The sequence below is a fragment of the Mustelus asterias genome, chromosome 11 (genome assembly GCF_964213995.1).
Source record: "Mustelus asterias chromosome 11, sMusAst1.hap1.1, whole genome shotgun sequence".
Taxonomy (NCBI): Eukaryota; Metazoa; Chordata; class Chondrichthyes; order Carcharhiniformes; family Triakidae; genus Mustelus; species Mustelus asterias.
In genome coordinates, this window is record NC_135811.1 from 44,824,197 (window position 1) to 44,848,692 (window position 24,496).

General features: G+C 38.9%; 1 protein-coding gene across 1 annotated transcript in view; it reads left to right on the forward strand.

Moving 5' to 3' along the window:
* The first annotated feature begins 684 nt into the window (after nt 1–684).
* The window catches only part of LOC144500489 (uncharacterized), a 50,731-nt gene continuing 26,919 nt past the window's right edge, over nt 685–24,496 (forward strand). Inside the window, exons 1-2 of the mRNA XM_078223497.1 lie at nt 685–801; nt 1,009–1,062. Of these exons, the coding sequence (XP_078079623.1) occupies nt 1,034–1,062 (29 nt within the window). The 5' untranslated portion in view covers nt 685–801; nt 1,009–1,033. The remainder of the gene's footprint in view (nt 802–1,008; nt 1,063–24,496) is intronic.

Genomic DNA, 24,496 nt, shown 5'->3' on the forward strand with positions numbered 1-24,496 from the left:
TAAATGCACCTTCACCATCTCTGGGAAAAGCTCATAATTCAATTTATTCAACTGCCTTGGTACTTTTTGAAAAAAGGAAGAACATGCAGTGTTCCTGGAGAAGGCAGGAAAACGGCTGACTGAATCCTGGCCTTGGGTGACTGTCTGTGTGGAGCTTGCACGTTCTCCCCGTGTCTGCGTTGGGTTTCCTCCGGGTGCTCCGGTTTTCTCCCACAGTCTGAAGACGTGCGGGTTCAGGTGGATTGGCTATGCTAAAATTGTCCCTTAGCGTCAGGGGGATTGGCAGGGTTAATACGTGGGGGTTAGGTGGGTGGGATTGTTGTCAAATCAGGCTCAAATGGGCCGAATGGCTTCATTCTGCACTGCAGGGATTCTATTCTACATCGGCTCATTCGAAGAGAGAGCACGGGCACAATGGGCCGAATGTCCTCCTCCCCTCCGCGTTGTGACGATGCTGTGAAGCGGTGGTCTCGGTCAGAAGCGTGAAATCCAAGTGGTTCGGCGGTTGTACCTTGGTTTCTGCTTTGTCAGCCTCTTGAACCCAGTGCGGCAGGGTTTGCACGTCCTGACACAGTCAAAGCCAAGTATTTTTTTGTGACAGAAAGGTGGGGATTTGCCAGCAGCAATTCGGATCCTTCAAAGCCCGCTCAGCCTGACTCACTGCGCCTGCGCTCCTCACCCACCGCCTTGCACATGCGCGTCCTCATCTTCTGGAAATTTCTGCGGTGGGGTGTTGGTTGTAGGGGATAGATCAGGAGCAATAGTTGTATGTTACTTCAGACTTTATATAAAAAGACTGGGGTAGGTTTCCTCTCGTTTTTCGCTAATTAAAGATACAGAATTGGTATATTAAAAAAAAACCTTCTACCATTGAAATTTGGGAGGTTTTAAGCGCAGTCACTGAGATGATTTTTGTATGAAAGGATCGAGGCCTGGTCTGTGGTGCCTGTTGACTGAACAAAATCGAAGTTAAAACGTTTAACAGCGCGATTTTTCTATTTGCTGCAGTGACTTACATCGGCTCCTTTAAGCCATGGTGAAGAAGAATACGGTTCCTGATGGGTAAGTATGATCAGACTGACTTTAGACGGATTTAGTTACAGGACTAAATATTAGGTGAGTCCGTGCCTAAAATGTCGACCCACGGGTAAGTAGACGGCCGCCATGTTAAGCGGCGCTTAAGCACAACAATTGGTAAGTAAACAATGCCTTCAAAATTGTAAGTATCACGCTTGCGAGTTTCACGTTTTTGGAGGATAAATCGTACAAGGTGGTATATATATATACACGTGAGTGCGAGTGTGTGTATGCGTGGTTTCTACATTGTGCAGAATAACGAGTTTCGCTGCTGATCCTTTTAGGATTGCACGTTCGTGTACACCTGAAGTGCCAGGATATGGCAATTTTATGTAAGGGCTTTTTTGATCCGCCAGGTACAAAATCTGACATGGAGCAAATCCCAGATCTTTCTTAAAAACGGAAGAATTAAATTGTGCGCATCTGTGATGCAAATAACCAGGTTAAATTGCCTCCGAACAATGAAATCCGACTTGTTAAATTTTCGAAATTGTGTGGTATCATCTGATACCAGGATGGGACAGCAATTTTAATATGTCACCAGGAATTGATCAGCTTTTTAATATTTTATTTCAATGAAGCTCTGCAGCGTGCCTGTTTTTTATTCTTAGGTTAGTTAAAATAGAATCTGATTATGGTGGACTGGATAGCTAATGAATCATTCAAAGCTGAATAAGAATTGAGATAAAAGATGTATCCAATAAACAGTTGCCAGTACCTTTTTATATTATAATCCACTACACCAGCTCTAGGAAAGTGATAACGTGGATTTCCATTGCTTTGGTTACTACAGATGGATTTCTGTTGCTGTTGGTTTGTTGTGTTCAGTTATTTATGCCCAGAAGTGCCAATGAGTATGCAATAACTTCTAGTCAGTGGCAGTTCTATAAAGATGTTAAAGTTGTAAAATAAATATAATCACAGAATGTGGAAGAGGCTATTCAGGCCATCTGCATCGACTCTCTGACAGAGTTTAAGTTTATTTATTAGTATCACAAGAAGGCTTACATTATCACTGCAATGAAGTTACTGTGAAAGTGCCCTAGTTGCCACACTCTGGTGCCTGTTTGGGTACACTGAGGGAGAATTTAGCATGGCCAATGCACCTAACTAGCGTGTCTTTTGGACATGGGAGGAAACCCCCACCGGCACAGGGAGTTCGTGCAGACTCTGCACAGACAGTGACCCAAGCCAGGAATTGAACCCAAGTCCTTGGTGCTGTGAGGCAGTAATGCTAACACTGTGCTCCTGTGTTGCCCACAGTAACTTACCCAGGCCCTCTCTTCAGCCATAACCCCACAGATTTCCCATTGCTAATCAATCTAACCTACACATCTTGGAGCACTAAGGGGAAATTTAGCATGGTCAGTCCACCAACCTACACATCTTTGGACTGTGGGTGGAAACCAAAGCACCTGGAGGAAACCCATGAAGACATGGGGAGAACACGCAAACTCCACATTGACAGTCACCCAAGGCTGGAATTGAATCTGGGTCTCTGAAGATGTGAGGCAGCAGTGCTAACCACTGTGCCACACTGCTGCCACCATAATGGCATCGTTTTTGAATGGATTGAAAAAAAATTGAATTAAGAATAAAACAAATAAATTGCTCTGTTAATGCAGCGTCCAATAGTAATATTTGCTTTGGTTTTCACTAAAACAGGTATAGGTTAAGTATCCTGTATCTAGAAGTCGAAAACCAAACATCCAAAAACAACACTTTTTTGAACCTCATCGATTTTTATTGCAGGAAATATGACACAAGCCAACATGAACCTTGCTGTTCACACCCAACTGTTACTATTCTGCCCATTTTACTACTTTATAGCAGGCATGGTTTATTCCATTGTAATGTAAGTAGGCTTAGGCCTTGTGGGTGGTATGTGAAATCCAAGATGCCTTCGGCTCTGAGGGTTTTGGATGAAGAATACTTAACCTGTAGTAAACATTCAGGCTTGTAGTAATTTCCAGCTCACTTAAAATTTGATTTTTGTGCAAGTCATATATCTGCGATTATCCCCCAGTACTTATGTTAAATTCACTATCCATGTATGAATTAACAATCACTCTGGTAAATGGCTTACAGAGAAATCTGCAGGATACAGTTCTCCAGCATCACTTTCAAAAATAAAAAATAACTTCCAGGCCAACACAATTGGTCACATTATTTAATGTTAAAGTAATATGCAGTATAAGAAAGACAAAACAACAAACTAATACTAAACAGAACTGTCGGTAAGCAAGAGTCATAAAGTTTTTTTTAAAAAGTCTTTGAGTGATAGATTGGATTTGCTTTGTTCTTGTAGCTCTTAAGCTTAAATGTTATTCATGGGTTTCAACTTGTTTTTAGCTCAGAACTGAAAGTTAGTAGTCGGTGTGGTGGTTTTATTCCATAGAACTGCTTTCCTTGTAGTGTAACTTTAATTCATTATTTTGAAGTTTGCAAAAAAGTTAATGTTGTGAATTGTTAATGGATGAAAGTTATAGCTTCCTTCATATTTTCCTGCCCACCCCTATCCCACCTGGGACTGAATTGGATGTCTTAAAATTGATTTGCTAATTCCTGATCAGACTGGTTAAAGCCCAATTCTGTCCGCCCATGTATCATCCAACAGACATTTCCCTTGCTATCCATGGAAATTCTTGTATCAACTATCTTTTCCTACAGAATAAATCCCTGCCAGTTTGTACTTTAGTGACTGTCTCCAATACACTGATTATATTTTCATAATGTATGAAATTAAAAGCAATATGCATTACCTTGCAACTTGTGCATGAATGACATAACTCTTGACCTGCGGAACTGAATATAAAGGTCAAAAGAGGCTTTGATGTTTGGTTATATCTAAAAAACAGAAATGCACAAAAATTAAATATTCCCTCCTTTAGAATGTTAATCTGATATACATTGAGGAGCTGCCTCATCAATAACTCTTGAACTTGAAGCAATGTCTGAGCAGTAAATTATATAATCATAAATTCACTCTGAAGCCTTCCCTGTTCCTAATCTGTCCTAATAGCTATCATGAAGGCCCATGAAAAGAATTGCATACTGCATTTCATCCTTGGTCTTTTGCTGTGAGTGCTTTTGAAAACTGTCAGCTTAGGTGTAAAATGTCAGTTGTCCTCTACAACGAAGTCTGAGACAGTGTTTATTTATAAAGGGAAACATTTTACACTAGATCAAGTCATATCTTCACCTTTACCAAACAGATGTTGTATCACATCCTGTCTGATAGAGAAACCAAATCCAATATTTACTGAGGAAATTGGTTCAGGGTGTGCATTGCCCATAAATAACTTGACAACGCTGAGTAGCTCAAACAAAATTATCACTACTTTTTCTAAACAACCAATGCAATGCAGGATGAAGCATAGTGTCTAAAGGGAGATATATCATTGAACATTCTTTATAGTTTTGGTTTCAAGTTAATTGGCAGTTTTCAAAGCTGCCTTCACAATGTGCTTTAAAATAAGTTACTCTGAATACAGTAAAATATTCAGAATTTGGAGCACTGATCTGCATACAGTTCTCAGTATTGCCTGTGCGTCGTGTGAAGTAGATTTCTGCAAAGGTAGCTTGGTTTTCCGAATAAGCTACCACAGCTTGTGATTTTATTAATGCAGTGCGCTGCTGTTTTATCATCATACTTTCAGTGGAGTTTGTTTTCATTGAAATTTGTACGTTCAAATGCTCCTGGCATTGGCTGATCAGATGCATCACTGCACTCACTCATTGCAAGACATTTGCACAGTTCTGGATTTCTGATCAGTCATCAAACAGATGCAATCTGACTTGTAACTGAAACCACTATTCATTTCAAGAATGCAATACTTAAACATCTAGGCTTAAAACAGAAAACTGCTGTGTATGGTGTACAGAATGCTGCTGCTGTCCTTGTAAGACACTGCAGTCCCTGATGTACAACTAGCAGCAGCCTTGGAGACTTGTTGATATAAGTATGGTGCAGTGTGCCATTCTAGTTTTTATTCCTGAGATTTGGGCAATGTTCATATGGTCATTTTATTGATCATCCCATTCATTTATCACCCCCAAATTTGCATCTTTTCATAAGTTTTTGCTTTGATATGTCGCAAGGTGTCTGGGTGATGTATTATGGAGTAATTCCTGACACTGAACCAAGTGCCACTTAGTCGCAAATGGGCCAGATTGTGCCCACCTCTGCATGCACAGTTCTGCCCTGGTGGTTGTTGCTGCAACTGCTCATGGGCACAAAATTTACCTGGGAAGTTGCGATATCAATAAGGATGGCCTTGTTAATTGTTAAGTGTAGTGTCTAATCTTAGGAAGGCACTGAAATCATCCCTTGTGGCCACAGGGACATAACTACCTTTGCATGGAGATGAACTTCAGCTGTTCAATGATACCTTGGGTGTTCATGATATTCTGTGTAGCTGCATAATGTCTCACCAACACTCCAGGAATTTTTAAAAATGTTACATGATATGAAAGTATATTTTGGCATGCAATAAATAATTTCATTCAACACAAGTAATGCATCAATCTGATGTAATTACTTAATATCTGACTGATTATGCTTTTTAAAAAAAATTCCATTAAAAAAAAACATTCAAATTGTCTCCAATTCATGGTCCCCACAAAAGGGACAAAGATCCAAGCTGACAAAACGAGGCATTGCGCCCCATCTTGGGTTTGATCTGCGCTTCATCTTGGCTAAAAGGCTGAAATTTAATGCACTAAAACAGTTTGGATTAGATCTGCTATTCATCTTTAATTGCCATTGTTGGATGTAGCCAGATAAAGTGCCACATATGTTTGAAACTATTAATTGCTAGTCTGAGGAAGTGGTATGGTGAATTTGCAAGATTAATTGAGATATGAATCTCTCATTTCCCACAGCTACCTGCTTGGCCATTTATGGATATTTATCAAGTAATTATTGTCTCATGTGGGGCATGTTAACACTGCAGTTCATCTTCTATCGCACAGCTCATTCATTTGGTTTTTCACGTTAGATTTTCCTTAAGGCTGAATTTATCTTCCTAAACAATGCATAAAACGTGCAGAGACTTTTAAAACAGGTAATATTGCAACTCTGAAATGTATCTACTTGCGCTCTTGGATTTCACATCAACCTTTTCTTTCTCCATTTATTTCTCTTAATTTACAGCAACAATAAATTGCAAATTCTTTTACTGAATCTGACTCTGTCAACCAGTACATATAATAAAAGCAAAATAAACTTATGCAGCCACAATCGTAATTAATTTTGAGGTGCCTACGTCCTTCTGCACCATTGTATTCAAGTCAAATGTTAATGTTCAGTCCCCTGGAAATCGGCTCGCAACACAGGTATTTTCTTCCTTGCAACCAGTTAGAAGCAAATTAAATTTGACGTGTCGCGTATATAATGCAGTAATAATTACACTTCTGACATCTGGACATAATTGCTATAATAGCGGAGCTGGTGAGTATGAGGTAAAATCTCAACTGGATTAACTTGTAAATGTAGTTCTGGAACAATTTTGGAAAATGGTGGCTACATTTTGACGTTCAGTGCGATAGTGTAGCTATGATCTTGAAATTGGATGGTTATTCATATTTGAGTTAAGTTTCATGGTTAGAAGTCAGGCAGTTCAATCTTGGGATGGATGATTTTAATTTATCAATTCTCGAACAAATTTGAATTGGATCTATAATACTGAAGCATATTTGTGCATAGTTCTATAAATTTGTAGCTTATAATGTTTGTAAAGTCAATATTTACTGTGAGACTAAAAGCAAGACTAAAACTTAGTAAGGAAATCGCACTTTCAATCAGATTAAGAATGTGATGTAATCGCCATTTCACCAGGAGAGAAATGTGGACTATTGTTAAAGGCAGCAAACTAATTTTCAGATGATCATTTGCTTTGTTTTGACATGAAACTTCTCATCATTCCCTTGTTTGGTATTCTTCCTTTTGGCAAATAATTATCTAATTTCTGAGAAAATAATACTTTTCAGGTATCAAGTATAGGATTCCTAAAATGTTTATGTTGCAGCGTTGTAATAGATCAGTGGATTTGAGTGAGCATGATCTTTCTTTGTATTTTTGTTTTCCAAATAATTTGGATACTTTTTAAAAATGAGTGCTGTCTCAGTAGTTGTTTGTGGTAAAGTATTAAATTCAATTAAATCTCTACATGAAGAATCCTTTTTTTTAAGTCTTGCATTCATTGGCACATTTCACCACTGCAGGATGCCCCAAAATGCTTTTTTATGTTACCAATTTGCCAAAAGGTGAGAATAAGCTTTCCATTTTTGCTCTCAAAACCTTTCCTAATTAGATTCCTGATACCATGCACTCTGTAATTTAAGCAAGGTCTTGGCATGTTTTGTTCAGTTGATCCCTTGTCATTTGTCAAGAATATTGAGACTTTACTGGCATCAATCATTCCAGCTTTGTGGGTATCTCTGCCAAACACAGATGAAGGCACAAAGGAAGAAGGTGGCGAGGAAGAGAGAGATTTGCCTTCGTGGGGAGGATAGTAGATACATTCTGAGCTTACTGCTTTTGAGTGGAGGAAGCAACAAAAGAATGTAACCAGGCTCTAGTAAGCTATTTGGGAGAAGTAGTAAGGAGTTTGAGAGCCAAGCAGGAACATGAATATCACAGGGATGCTGCTACTGGATACATGAGGCCTTAAAACATGCAGGATAAATGCAACAAAAACAAAGTAAACAAAAATTGTCTGAAGTGAATAGAGAAATTTGAATTTTTAAAGTATTGAGAGAAAACAATTGAACTGAATTCATGATTGGACAGAGGTAAGTAATACCAATTGGAAAGAGTCATGGCAAATGTAAAAATAATGGCAAATTCTGCCAACATAGTTAGGGAGGAAGTTTCGACGACTTAAGAGGCTCGTATAGAGCTAAACATTAAGTTTAATACGAGATCATAAGCATGCTAAATGGCCACCTGGAAAGTAATGTTTTAAAATTCATGGCAGCACTAATAATTTTTATATCCAACATTAAACATTTGTTGTGGCTGTAGCTAAAAGATTTCCCTTAGTGAATTAAGATTATCTGAAAGGGCTCCACAGCCATTGATTCTGAAGGGTGAATGAAAAATATCCTAAGGTACTTAGAGGGAAAAAAGAGCAGGTTTGTAATGTACTAATGGTCATTTTTTTAAAACATTGGGTAGGTTCTAATTGACTTGAAATAGGCAAGTATAATTCCTATTTTTAAAGAAGGGACAATGTACTAGTTTTGTAATTGGAAAATGAAACAATCAAGTAAAATATATATACAACTCTGGCTAATATTGCTTTAGAAAATAAACAGGGGAAGCAAAGACATGATTGCAACATGCAAAAGCCTTTTGTTACTGCACAAGGCAATCAACGGATAGCTACGGTTATAGACTGGCAGAAGTTGGGGTTAGTTATAAGCAGAGCTAGTTTGAAATGGGGACAGTCTATGCCGTTCAATTCTGTACTGTGGCCTGCCTATTCATGGGCTGTTAGCTTGGATTTGTTTCCTTTTAATGTGAGGTAATTTCTGCCATTCCAGAAGATGATCGCTGAACATTTACATTTATATTTTCCCACCCTATACCCAAATCTCGTGATTTGCTTGGTGCCCAAAAATCTATTACTTGCAAAGCCTTGAATTTTGTTGTTTGCTCATGGGATGTGGGCGATGCTGGCTTTCCGAATTGTCCTTGAAAGTGGTACTGAGCCACCACCTTGACTGTTGCAATCTGAATTGTGTACGTATATCCACAGTGCTGTTGGGAAGGAAGTTCCAAGATTTTGACCCAGCGACAAGGAATGCAATACAGTTTCAAGTTGGCATGGTGTATGACTTCGAGGGGAGCCTGCATTTTCTGCATGGTAATGGTCATGGGCTTGGAAGATGCTGTCAAAGAGCCTTAGCATGTTGCTGCATTGCATCTTGTCAAAGTTACATATTGCTGCCACTGTGCTCTTGATGAAAAGTGAATGATTATGATGGCAGGTGGGATACTGATCAGCCAACCTGCTTTGACCTGGATGATGTCAAGCTTCTTCACTATTGGAGCTGCATGCATCCAAAGAAGTGAAGAGAATTCTATTACACTCCTGACTTGCATCTAGTAGACGGTGAGCAGGTTTTGGGGAGTCAGGATTCTCGCATAATTCCCAGTTTCTAATTTGATTTTGTGACTCAGTTTTTATGTGATTGATCCAGTTTTGATTCTGATCAACCATAAACCCCAGAATATTGATGTTGGGGATTTCAACAATGGCAATGCCATTGAATATCATAGGGAATTGTTGGAGATGGTGATTGCCTTGCAAATATCATACTTTCCACTTGCCGGCAAAAGCCTGAATGTTGTCCATGTATTACTGTATGTGAACACTTCATTATTTGGGATTATACTCATTTGACTGAGCATCCATAGCCCTCTGAGTTGAGACTTCCAAAAAATTTATAACCCTTTGAAAGAGTTTTTTCATCTCTGCTGATTGGTTGACTCTTATCCTGAGACTTTCTGGACAGAGGAAACGTTCAGCCTCTAATCATCTACCCCGTTAGCCTTTTGAATGTTTTAATGAGATCATCTTTCATTCCTCTAAATTCCAGAGGATTTGGGTTCTGCTCTCTATCTTAATAGATTCTAGTAAATTTCCCTATGATAGATATCAAGTTTGCCTATTGCCCTTCCCTGTTTATTCATTTCTTGATTGCCCTTAACTGGTTTCTAAACCCTCCCTTTCCTCAGGCTTACTACTTTTTTGCTGCAATTGTAGGCCTTTTATTTTCATCTATTACAAAGATTGTTTTGGGATTGTACCTTTTGGGGTAAAATGAAGGGGTGGTGTCATGTGACCTGTTCTGAGGCCTGGATGACATAGCTGTTAAAGACTAAAGGAGGGTACAGGTTGTTTGCTGGAAAGAAGGTATAATTACAGACAATGGCAACAACATGTGTGCAGTGGTTAGACTGGTAGTCTCAGGAAGATTGAGAATATTGGGTTGCAAGCAGGTATGCTTTGAACTGTTATTTACTTCCAACATAGAGTTGGGGTCTCAAGGGTAGCTCATCTACATTTCTATCAGGATTTAAGGCCCATGTGATTCATATTGGCATTGAGGGGAAAGGGTTTCAAAGATATCCTTAAAATTTTCAGGCCCAGATAGTCTGTCAAGATCCAGGAGAAGACTGCAACTGGGAGGCCAAAAGTCTCTATGGTTCACTATGCAGGAAGGCAGGTGAGAGCTCGTGTTCAGATTGAAAAGACCAAAATCGTGAGGGTTTGTAACAAGGCTGGAAGTTTCGCTTAGCTTTTGTCAGGAAAAGCACTGGGGTTAAAAGTTACCAGACTAGGAACAAAAAGGATCAGAAGTAAACCCTCAGATGCTTTAAATCACTTAATGAGGTTTTTGAGCTGTGTTAAAAGTGAAAAGAGGAAAGTTCTGAAGTTTTAATTGCTCAGAAATCTCTATTTGAGCATTTTAAATTGGGTATTTATTTCTAGCGTAATTCCTTGTGTGAAACTTTTGACAAGGCGTTCTATAAATTGGAACATTTTATTTATAATGCACTTAGTTTTATGTACCTGTGTTTTTTTTCTCTTGTTCTTTCATTTCCCCCTGCCAATAGCCCCTCTGCTCCCAACTCCCTGAAAAAGCCCTCAAAGTAAATTTGAGAGCTTAATCATAAAATTCATTTGGTTTTGACAGACCAAATGTATTTAAACCTTGCATAATTGCTGTTTGCCTTCTGAATTTGCGACTACTCTAGTACATCCTCAAAATGAATTTGAAGGATAGGAAACTGGAGCATGAATCGTTATTGATGGAACACTGAACAAATTGACTTCTTAGCATTTTAGGTGAAAATTATGACATTCTTTGCAAAGAAAGTCTGATTTTTGATACAATTGTGGCATTGTTCAAATGTTGAAGCAGTAAAATTATTGCAATGGAGGTAGCACTGTAATTAAAAGTTATCAAGTCTTCCAACTAGCTCTCAAATAAACCTTTCTCTGAGAAACATCTAGTTGGATATTTCAAGCACCAACGGAGTCTTGAGAACCTTGCCCTCCATTGTTCTAGACTCATCTTGTACTCAGTGGTATGACCTTTTCAAAAATGTTTTATACCAATAAACATTTCCAGAAGCTATTAGATCCTTGTCTTGCAGAGATATCAGATCAGTGCTACTCCCATTGGGAAGCCTCAGTGGGAGATGTAATAGAATTAATTTATTCAAATGTAATAAATTTCCTGGGCGAGCTATTTCATTAATATTACTCTGGTTTTCAGAGCAAGTTGTTTCTAGGCCCTTGAGATGGAGTGCTTGCCAAAGACTACATCATTTTCAATCTCAAATTAATGTTTTTGGTCCTGTTGCTTTTTAAATCTTTAATAAAAGGTGTCTACCTAGATCTAAATATTCTAAACTTAATATTGAAGGAGAGGTGTCTATAATGGTATTATTTGTACCTGGATTTATTCAACATGACTTCTTCCATTATCCTTCAAACTATACAATTGCTACACCGATTTGAGGCATCTTCTTCAGATGCCATGTTTTGCAACACCGGCAATTGTGCGCCTCCAACTTTCATGATCTTTGATAACAGTCAACATTTTGGTGTTCTCAAATCTTGTACATCTTCTTAACCTGTTAGTGTATTTCCTCATTGTCTCTGCTGCCCCCAATTTTGCCAATCACTGTCAGATGTTCTAGCTTCTGTCTTAACTGCCAAGTCCTTGTCTCGTGGTGATCATTTGAAGGAATGTATGAAATTTCAGCAACATGTGCCTTAAAGTACAATTGTCATTTTATCACGAGTCAGCTGAAATTATATTGCCCGATTCACAAATTCAATAGGTGGTGATTTTGCTTGGGTGTTAAAGAATCGCTTTAATTTTTGGACTTTCCAGTTTTGAGCACTAGTTGTATATTTTTTTAGACTGAATCTGCACAGAACTGCATGTGATACAGAAGAGCTGCACATGTTGTTCTTCTAAATCACCAAAGGGATCTTAGCTTGGCAAACCTGTCATGTAAGGTTCAAATCCTGTAATGCCAAACAGCTAATTGTGACTTTCACAAGCACAGAGCTCTACTCTCTGGATTTGAAGAAGCTGAATCTCTGGCTAGATAACATGGGCATTATATCTGTCTGGTCACCAAGAAGCAATGGAAACATGCATGTGCTGAACAATTGTTTAGAAATGCTATGAGCTAAATTTAAGGTTTGGCCATTTCAACTGTTGAAATTAGGTCAACAATAGGGGGAAAGTAATATTTAAGGGGAACAGACAGTTTCAAGCCAGTAAGAGGTAAATTCAGGACTGATAATTATAAATACTTCATTGGCCAACTACCACTTGGAATGTACCTCTAGTTAGAGTAATGAAGATGCAACCTTGTAATCATTTAAGAAACAATTAGATGCAGTGAAGGGTGAGCAAGGTATTTGTGGATGGATGAATTAAGGTTGGTTGAATGGTGTTCCTTGTCTGAAAATAGCTTGTTGATTTTTGTAAAGAAATTATTAACTTTATTTGAATGAAATCAGCAACATTTTGGACAGGAGAATGCAGCCCTGGAATAGAATCTTGGGGAAATGCATTAAAGTACTGGAGGACCACATTAATTTGGATTTAATGAGAATAAGTAATCATTCTTGGTGTGTAATTCAGGGCACCAAAATATAGAGATGAAGTGTATGAATAGTAAATAAATAATGCAAGATTTTATCTATTTCAAGAAAGAGCACTACATCTCATCATTCTGGATAGACATGTTTCTAGTTTAACAACAGAAGGAGTATTATTTTGATTTCTCTTGGGGGACAAAGTAGATGAATAACCAATGAGAGGGGTGGGGGAGCAGTTTGGGAAGTAGCAACCAAGAGTAAAGATGTTCATTGTGGCAAAGTGGACATAAAAAGAGGCAAAATATTCAGTTACTGGAAATCTGAAATATAAACAAATTGTAAAAATACACCAGCAGAATCTGTGGAGGGAGAAATCGATAACACTTCAGGTTGATGACCTTTCTGGAAGGTTTTTGTTTTTTTCTATGGGTGCTGCCAGACCTGAGAAATTATTTATTAGTCTTCAATTATGAATTGCCTGGAGTACGAAATTGAATGTTCCGAATAAGATTAAAAATTAAACTTGTCAGATTTCTGTGGGTAAATGGATGTACTAATCTAAATCATAAATACAGAATATCGTATGGTCGCTGGGAATGGAGATTGAGGGCTGAAAGTGAACATAATGCCAGAAAATTGTATAAAAGAGGGCTTTTGTTTTAAGTTATATTAATAGTAAAAATAATTAGGATTAGACTTAGCTATTAAATATTTGATATCTGGTTATGGTGGAAGACAGAATATTAGCTATGGTTCAGTGGTTGCACTTGCCTCTAAGATGATCGTGGGCATACAAGAGACTTGAACATTAACTACATGCATAGCATAAAGGGCATACCGAACTGGAAATATGGTGACTTAGAGAAAACTATTGACGTGGGTAGGATATTTGTTAGGAGGCAAAGTTGGGGTAATAGGTGTGTATTCCAGTTGGCCAAATGACACTAGTGGTGACACCCCTGGATATGTACTAGAGCCTGGATTGTTCATACATAGGAATAAGGAACTGTAGATCCAAGTTTGCTAAACATGCTAAGTTAGGTGGCAGAGTTTTTAAAAAAGTGTAAATGGGAGCATAAATTTGCAAAGGGACATGGATAGATTGAGTGTGAGGTTGTTCACATAGAACACACTGATTTATTTTGGATTCAAAGTGATCAGCAAAGAACTAAAAAGATGCAGAGATATAAGGATTGACAAAAATCACTAAAAACTAGTTTAAAGGTACAAAAAATAATTTAAAAGGCCATTGGGATGTTAAGACTTCATTTCAAGAGGCTCAAGTACATAGAAGTGCAAGTATAGTTGTAGGAAGTTTTATCAGTTTTGGGTGGCATATCTGATGAAAGATGCAGCAGGTTGCATTTCCCTCAAATATAGTAGTGCAGGAGTCCTAATGGGGGTGTTTCAAATGATTAAAAGATCTTGTTAGGTGGGTAAAACTATTTCTCTTGGTCAGGGAGTCCAGAAGAAGGAAACAATCTTATAGAGGGAAACTTTAAAATTCAGAGGTCATGTAATAACGAACTTCACACAAGTACTAAGAATTTGGAAAACGTTCCTCCAAAAAGCAAGGATCTCTTATGGGTAACATACAATAGCTGAGTCCAGCATCCCAGGACCTTCAGGCAATGAAAGGATAACCCAGGAAAGGGGGGAAAAATAGGGTACCGCCATCAGTACAGGCTGTGGCATAGCAGCAACCGCTCTTGTGTATAGGAACCAGTAAGCCAAGGGCTCACACACGTCACCCAGTCTCTCAGCACTGCAAACCTCCATCCTCGAACCAAATCAGATGCGCCGATCAGAATCCCCATCACTGGAAAATAAGGAAACCCTACCAACAAGAAGAATCGTCAAGACACTAATCAACAGGGCATCTCGGGGAGTGATACAACCCTCCTCCCAACAGGATAAGGGAAACCTACTAGGATAAACTATAACAAATCAGAGCCCATATCAACACCCCATCTACCCGAATAAAGAGAGGAGCATCAAGATTGTCCAATGAGCACCAGATATAGTCTTTCAGCATATGCTTTCACAAGAAGGATACCAGGAACAAAGCATAACTTTACCATGAACAGAACATTACCCCAGGGAACCCAAACCTAGAAGGCGGACACACAGTGTCCATATAAGACTACTTGGAGGAGGTGACCTACTCCTTGAACCAGCCCAATCACCAACCTAAGACTCTCAGAATGCTGAACCACCATACCTAGATTTGCACTCGACCTCGTAACCAACAGGACATCACACTCCAGGGGAACCGAGAAGAGGAGCCGTTCAGAAGTGGATGCATTGGAGGAGGGCAGCCTACTCCTGTCTAACATGCCCTCCACTCAACCCAAATCAACACGACCACTACTGCTTTACAACACCCTGTAATAAGGGCCAATAAACCAATAATTCTCTCATCATTCTTGTAAGCCAACTATTCCACACTCCAGATACCCCAAAGGTGCCACCTAGGCCCACTATTAATGAGATTCAATCCATTACCCTGCATCAAGGATATACTAACCAGATAATGTGCCCACCATGCATTCCATGGGTCAAATAACCACTGTCTGCTCAGCCAAGTCAAAATAGAAGACCTACCTAACAAGGTTAGATATTCAAAGATTACTCTGCCTGGGTGTGCACCAAAACATAATTGCCCCACTCCCAATATCACTGCAGATGCCAACAACGGAGAAATAAAGGACCCAGTCTTTTCTAGAATACATGAGTAAGGATTCCTTAATCCCATAATAAATGACCCCAACAGTGATCCCAAAACTCCCCAACTTACCTCATCCACAAGACTCCAGGCCATGTCAACCATCTCCATGTGAAACCACCTACTCACCTCCCTGCTGCGGCGCTACTCATCTTAAAAATAGAAGTGAAGGATGCTAAAATTGTACTTCCCCAGTGTAAATGTAAGGATTGCAGCATGTTTTTAAAAAGACAAACCAGGTAAATACAACACGAGCAATTTAACAAACTCCCCAATGGAAAGGAGATGATTCACGAACAATTAAACCCCAGTCTCCCTCATTGCATCATCAGAGCACAACGGTGGGTGAACACCACCAAAAAGGAATAGACAATCCCAATTTTCATAGTGTAACAGGTGACAAATGCTTCTGTTGCAATTCTATCATACACCTTTGCCAAGATAAAAGACAATATCACAAAATCAGGATTGAATTCTCAAAGGGAACAATGAAAATAAATTATGAACTCCAGGATAATACACCACGCAGCACAAAGTCCAAAACCCTGACAAGAACATTGAGCAACATCCAGGATCCAACCAGAGTTTCACCAAAGCCTCTACACCTCCATTATGTCATTGTCCTGCAGCCCTGCCAAAGAAAAGCCAAGGTCCCAGTGGATGGCGAGGACCCGACACGTACAGCTGCCTCCAACTCTTCTCAAAGAAGGTAGAGGACTAGACAACGTAAGACCAATAGTCGGAGCCTTCGACCATCCCCAAGCCTCAAAGACCAGGTACAATGTGCTTCATCGAACTTGAGACACCCAGCCCACAAAATGAAATTGTGAAAGCATAGCAGCCAATTCTCAGATTCAGCCGGGAGTTCATCCCTAGCACCCTTCTGGAGACCAGACTCGCAGACACTCCTGTGGTCCCATTTTCCTCGAGTCAGCCAAGATGCACGCCGAATCATGCAGCAGGATTTCCAGGAACTGAAGGTGAGCCTTCTCCAAGGAAACTTCTCCATTTCATCCATTCTTTTAAGGATATCTCGCAGTTCCTCAATGAGCACTAAAGATCTATGATGGAGAGCTGAAGTTGTCACTCTCAACTTCATGATAGTGGCCATCATCTTGACACCAACTGCATCACCAAAGCATAGGCCTGCTTACCATCAAAACTGCCATTGCGAACTGACACCCACCGTCCCTGACCACCCCCAATCAAACAAGGATTTTCTTGACTTAACTCTGCTCCCCTTCACCAAAACCTAGAGGATCTTCCAGGATCATAGCACAGTTTATACATATCAGGATTGGATAATTGTGGGTTGTGCATCAGGATAAAAAACTGATTGAAAGATGAGTAGCACCAAAGCTCGCGAAAGATGCAGCCATTCCCGCGCTTACATCACATTTCTCTCTCTCTCGCTCTCTTCCCCCCCCCCCCCCCCACCTTGCAATTTTGAAAACCTCTATCAAAATCCTCTTAATCTTTTTGCCAAGGAGAATGATCCCAGTTTCTCTAATTGTCCACAAGAGTTGTAGATCTCATCCTTGGAACCAAAGTCATGAAGCCTTTCTGCCCCCCTGTCCAATGCCTTTATATCTTTCCTCCAGTGTGACTTTGGACACACTTACAGTTGGGGCTGGACTATCTAACAAACAAAATCCTGTAATCTTAAAACACCTCAATTAGATTACTCCTACCATACTAATCTATGCAACCTGCCTTCCATGGTTGCATCTTTCATAAAAATATGGTACCCTAAACTGAACACAGTACTCTGGATGTAACTAAAACTTTATATAAGTTCTTAACTTTATGCCAGTTCTATAAAGTCGAGGATCTCATGTGCTTTAATAATTTTTTTAACCTTCGCTGCCACCCTAAATGATTTCTCCACCTCCTCCAATACATTTTCTTTTATGTTGCCTTGTGTTCTTCCTCCCAAAAATGAATAATTTCACATTTCTCTGCATTAAATTTCACCTTGTCACTTACTTGCCTGTCCATCCCACCAACCTGCCATAAGTTTGGTATTAAGGGATGTGGAGTGCACTTGGGTATATGGAGTAAAGGTATAACTCAGTCACGATCTAATTGAATGGCGAACCAAGTTTGAGAGACTGAATAGCCATCTACTGTTTTTGGAGATGCTGTCTTTCAGATGAGAGATTAAACCATCTCGGGTAGAAATAAACAATCCCATTTCTCTATTCACAGAAAAGCAAGGGAGTCACAAAGGAAAATAGATTGAGCTGCAATTTTTAAATACTCTAATGTCCAAATTGTCTGGGAACCAGAGAATGGCTACTGTACAACCTATGTTCAAGAAGGGAGAACAGGATAAACTGAGTAACTCTATTGACCAATTATGCCATCAGTCTGAAGATCAATAATTCAATTCAAGATGAAATTAGCAAGTGCTTAGAGGCATATGAGATGATCAGAAATAATCAGCACAGATAAATTTATGACTAGCAATGTTTGAGATATTTAATGGAATTACTCAGATCAGGCAGCATCTGTAAAGATCAACAGTTAACATTTCAGGTCAACAGCCTTCAAGAGAAGTACCGAGTAATGCTGTTTAAATTGGCAGTCTGGCTTTTTTTTTTCCATGGAGAACCAAAAACCTAAGTATTCAGACTTAAGAACAGTAATTTCCTTAGCTGAAACAAATAAAAGGTCCCAGTAGGTCTAGCTGAAATTTTTTAAAATGTTGAAAATAATCGGGTTGGGCAGCATCTGTGGCGAGAGAAATTGAGTTAACATTTCAGGTTGTGATTTTTTTTTTCCCAGAATTCTGATTAAACGACCATGACTTAAAGAATTTGAGTTTGCACTCCCAGATCTTGCATTGTGAAAATTATGACCTAGAATATTGCCTTCCTGGGCATTTTTACTTGGGATTAAAATACTGTGGGCAGCTCGAGTTACGTGACCGTGTTAGTGATGACTGATATTCAAATAGTGCTAATGCCCAGACCATTTGTCCATTGACCTTGACAACTATGTGACATCATTAAAATGTAGGGTGGAATTCTCCCATTTTGAGACAAAGTGCCAGGGCAGGAACGAAGAGTGTTTCTACTGTAGAGGTTGGTGGGGAAATGCACAATCTTCTGGCTCCAACCTCATTATGTACTCCGGTGTTTTACATTGTATGGAGACAGCCTTGATGGCACATAGTCCACCATTGTGTCTGGGTGCCATATTGAAATGGCACCTAACATCGTTGACCCACGATTGGAGAAAGAAGATGGAGTGCCTGAAAATGAAGATAGATCTCTGGGAGCACTCCCAAGACTGGAAGATGGACCTGAAAACGAAGATGGACCTCCAGGCTAGAAAATGGACTCACTCCAGGACACTGAAACCAGAATGTTTGCCTGAAAATGATCTTCCAACCCACTGCAGTGGTGGTCCACGGTTGCGGGCTGCCTTCAAATCGAACTGAAGAGACGGTCCCAGGCGTCGTTCAGTTGAGTCCCGACATCTGCTACCACGTCATTCTAAAGGTATTTCACGCTGGCATTGGGGGTTGGGCTTTCAAGTGCATTCACCAACAGGATGCAAATAAGGTTCCCACCAGCCTCTGGCAGGTTTTCTGATTTGCCATGGCAGGCACCAGCAAAAGGTCCTACTAAAATTCATGCTGCTTTGAAACCGATTACTTGGCCTCCATATTCTCTCCCCAGCACCCACCGTTGAACCTGTCGCAGGGGTTTGGGAGAATTCTGCCCATAGATTTAAAAGATACTTGATGCCGTAACATCTAAATTGGGTTCCTGAGAACTCGAATAAGGGAAACGCTAAGAATGATACTTTTCATACATTTCAATCTAAATCTGAGCATTGGGGTGAAACAAAATAACTGGTTGTTCATGTCTTTTTATTTTTGTAGGATAATCAAGATTCCAATGTTATCTAACTCTTAAAAATGCAGCCTTTCAGTTTTGAGTTGCTTCAATATCACTTCCGTTTGGATTTGTTTTTTTATTTACCACTTTTTAATTCCTCAGAATTTGGTTTGTGTGACTGTGAAGCAGTATTTGCTGAATTGTTAATTCTTGTACTTTATTCCAGGTTTTGTGAACTATCTTGGTTTATCTTTGTTCCTTTGGCAACCACCAACATTTAAATGGGATGTAGAAATAATGCTAAATGGCTCGATATTTAACACAATTGAAAAATGAAATTTAATTTAGTGGGTATACTTCAAAAATTAAAATAAATCGCTCACTGAACCTTTTTGAGTGCTGTAGCTATTATGATGGATGTTAAGAGGATATTAAAACAAAACTTAATTTATGTTTAATTCAATTTGCATCTGTCTTCAGCAAACAAAAAGACACATTCTCACTCCTTGTCATTGATAACATGAAGAATAAACAGTTGTAGTTATTTGTGAGGCCAAAGATAAATGCTCCACTTGTATCATTTCATCAAATTGCATCAATTTGAGTTTACAATTTGTTGTTAATCCAAGACTTGTGTCCATTTAGCCATGATACATCATGTATTTTATCATACTTGTCTATAATAAACTTATTTTTAAATTGAGGCTTGCTACTTAATGTGCAGTTGTATCAAATGTCATGTCTGCTTGCTTCCATTTCCTTCCCCTCACAACCAATCTGAGTTGCTAGATGATGTAAGGACTCTGAAGCCTACTTGTGAAAAGTAATATTTTCTTAGCATTGTTTACCTGACAGATGAACTTTTAAGGAGGCTCAAGTTGCATGTTCTGTGAATAGGTATGCAGCTGATTGGGGGGGAAATAAAAGATAAATTTGGGATGGATAAGGAATGTTATAACTGACAAGTATTTTAAAAGATAAAATTTTAAAACAGAAATTGCATAACTGAAGATCTGAATTGTATTTAAAAAAAACATGGAAATGAAGAACCTGAAGAGCGAATTGGTACATTGAAGTGAAGCCTGCAAGAAGCAGCTTTTATTACTGTAGTGGAAGTTGCATTGCTGTGGTAAAGTAACCTTTTTGACTGCTGTGAAAACAAGCAAAATCAAGGCAAACAAATCTCCTGTAACTCAATTGATATGGTCAAATGTACTTGATGTATCATGTAATCTTTGAGGATATTTGTAACATGTACAATTTCACTGGAATCTATTTTTAGGTTTATGTTTTAGACTTGCACTGAACAGAAGTTTTGCTACAGTCTCAATCTGAAAAAAATTAAATAAAAGTCTACCACAACCTTGAGCTTTGTATGTAAAGTTGTCATATATGTGACTATAAACTACAGGATGACAGTGACATGATTTATCTAATATGACACTTGGCTTTTGCTTCCCATGCTAGATATTAGAAAAACTGAATGGGGTTCTGAAGTGGGTTATTGGAACTGAGCCTGATGGAATCAACTTGTGCATATAGTAAAGCGTAGGTTTTCAAACTGGAGTGCTTGGCATGAAGCGGTCTAAAAATAATGCAAATATTCTCGGTATTTGGCAACTTACTATAGTACTATTTAGATATTTGTTCCAATCGTAACTAATAGTAAGTATATAGTACCTGCTTTCCCCTGCATACATTTTTTTTAGAAGTTAAGATAATGATTCTTGGGAATATGTCAATTTCTGTGAGAGTCACTGAATAATATTGAGCAGGAACTTTAGAAATGTATTCCCTCCCTAGCCCAGAGAATGATGAATCAGCTAACTTTGGCACAGATGAGAGAGATTAAACTTGGTGATATAACAAATGGACTAAGTTCATCTGTACAATATAATTTGAGAAAAGTAATACTTAAGTTCCTTTTAAAAGATGCAAATAAAAATGCTGTTGAATAAAAACAGTGTCAGCAGTGCATTGTTGAAACTGAAATAACCTGAATCCACCAGATGGGGCCTAAGAATTTTCAGACCAAGACAAACAAAATCACATCACAATTCATTTTGCCTTTTTGAATGTATTCCTGCTGAAGGTGGTGTTACCTTATGAGGAGACTGTTCTATGGGTGGTGATTCTCCAATATCTTATACATTTAGCCTAGCAATTAAACAAAACTGCCTATGTTCCTATGTAGAAGAAACATTAGGGACAATGTTAGTGTGCCAAAAGATTGGCAGTTGTCATAATGAGCTTTAATTGGGCCATCAGAGTGAGATATTCTTAGAATAGTGGCCAGGGGGGTTACTTTATCTTGTTTCTGTATTTACCAAAGAAGGACTAGTTGAACAATAAAGCTATACATAATTAGCCTAAAACTAAAAGTACTAAGGGAATTTAAAGGCCTGAATAATTTATATTTGAGTACTGAAGTGAGGGGGTCGGTTTTAATGCGAAGTTGCTGATAATTTTCCAAAATTCTTTAGAACCTAGAATTCTACCAAACTCATGTTTAAACATGTTTACAAGAGAGAGAAACGATAAGAGATCAACTAACTAGCTTTCCATCCACAAAATTACATCTCTTGTGAAATAAATACCATTAAGCACTTAAACTATAGCTCAATTGGAGGTGCTGGCACATATTCACAAAGGATAGCTTGTGTTCAAATCAGGTTGTTCTAGAAAATTGTACGCTCATGCAGTGAATTTGATATAATGGAATTTGCACAAAATGTTCAGTAAAATAACACCTAAGCTTGTAATGTTTAAAACCTAAGCAATTGAAGGTAAATTGGCACATAAAGGAATGGGGGGAGGATAGAAAAATGAAAACATTGGCATTTCTTGGATTGATCAAATATAGCTCTTGGAATGCACCAAGGATCAGTCTTGAACTCTTCATTTGAATACATTAATTGAATATGTCGAGGTGTTTAAGGGTAAAGGCAAACAGGATCATAATGCCAGGAGGCCAAAGAACATAGTGAAATAGGTAAATCTGACAAATACACTTCAATAAAGAAGAATGTGAAGTCATCGATTATCTACTTTTCTCAGTATAAATGTACCCTAGATACAAATACTTTCTGTGAACTTAAACCGATCTGGCAATGCAAGCAGTGGACCAAAATTCTGTTGTCTATATCATAATATGAATTGAGTCTCAATCTATCATCCCTATGCTCACTGGCCTACATTGGCAGCACCTTGATTTTTAAAATTATCATGTTTGTGTTGAAAGGCCTCCATTCCGTTGCCACATCCTTCTACATGCCTGCAGCCTTGCGTGATACTGTTCTAACTCTTAAGCAGCCTGATTTTAATTGCTGAACCGTTGGCAGGGTGGCAATTTGGCTCAATTGGAAGACTTTTGCTTCTGAGTCAGAAGGTTCTGAGTTCGAGTCACACTGGAAGAGAATGCTGTCCTATCATGCTTGGCCTCTTTTAGATGAGGCCTTACATTGAAGCCTCATCTGCCCTCTCAAGATCTTGAGGTACTATTTTGAAGAGCAGGAGAATTATTTCTAGTATCCTGGGACAATATTTATCCCACAGTCGACATCTGATCATTTTGACTTTTATATGGGAGTTTGCTGTACATAAATTGGCTGCCACATTTTCTGCAACTGTGACTACACTTAAAGTGCTTTATTGACTGTAAATTACTTTTGAGACATCTGGTGGTCATGAAAGGTGTTGCATACATGAAATTATTTTGCTTTTTGGCCATGAAGCCATTCATAGTGATTAATCTCCACATGCAGTTAGCTGGGAAACTTGGCTGATTTTGATTATTCACCCCCTGCCTAACGCTAGCTCAGGCTAACAGTGAGACATACCTGGCTAATCACCAGCAAGTCAATACAGACTGGGAATTTTCTGTTCCAGCTGGCCCAACTAATGACATATATTTGCTGACCTCTTTGGAGGAAATGTCATTTTGGGATCTGCCAAATGAGCATTGGTCACATTTTTCAAACATAACTGATTTTGAATGTTTTGTCTACTGTGTTTAAATGCTCCTACTGTTAACAGTGCTAAGGATATTCACTGATGAAGTGCTGTTGCTGGTTAAATCATTAATTTTTCCACCTGCAGGTAGTTTTAAATATTAGCAGCAGAAAAGGCAAAGATTCAAACGTAACATATACAGCAATTGAATTTCATTTGGTAAATGGATTCAATGTTGAAAGAAATTGACCACAAAAATCATTGGCAGTTTCAATTATTAATTTAAGCCAATCATGCAAACTAATGCAACAATAGTATTTCTTGCGATAGTAGTAACCTTCATGCCCTTTGAGTATAAATTTCCTGGAAAATTCCAAATCTCCAGAGTTGTTAATGCAAGATAGTCACTGCAGATTTCATAACTGGTGTGCACTTGTCCCTGTTCATTAGTCAATACATAGTTTTTTTTAAATCCTTATGAGATGTGGACGTTGCTAGCTGAGCTAGCATTCATTGCCTATCCCTTGTTGCCCTTGAGAAAGTGGTGGTGAGCTGCCTCCTTGAACCTTTGTAGTCCCTGTGCTGTAGGTATACCCACTGTGCTGTTAGGGAGGATTATCCTAGGATTTTGACCCAGTGACAGTGATGGAACAGTGATATATCTGGAAGTCGGGATGGTGAATGACTTTGAAGGGAACTTCCAGGTGGTGTTCCCATGTGCCTGCTGCCGTCTTCTCGATGGGAGTGGTCGTGGGTGTGGTGGGTTCTGCCTAACGAACATTGAGTTCCTGCAGTACATCTTGTAGATGATGCATGCTGTTGCCACTGTGTTGATGGTGGAAGGAGACAATCAAGCAGGCTGCTTTGCTCTGTATAGTGTCGAGCTGCACTCATTTAGGCAAGTGGAGAGTGTTCCATCACGCTCCTGTAATATGTCTTGTACCATTATTTATAACCATGTTGGGAGGCAAGATGTACATACATAATTGAATTTATAAAAATACTTGACAACAGCTCCCTTTAGTGACATGTTGCATTTGTGTCCTATCGCATTTGCTGAGAATTCTTCTATTTTACAAGGTTCTGTTAAAATTTATTTTTATAGTCACATTTCAATCTGCAACACAGCTAATAAATGTGTAACAACTTGCAAATGTCCCAATAATTGAACCTGTATGATGCACTGCACTTCTATGTGAAAACTGGTGGAGGCGATGGAGGTGCTTGCCAGCGATTGTCTTCCTGCTCTCAACACT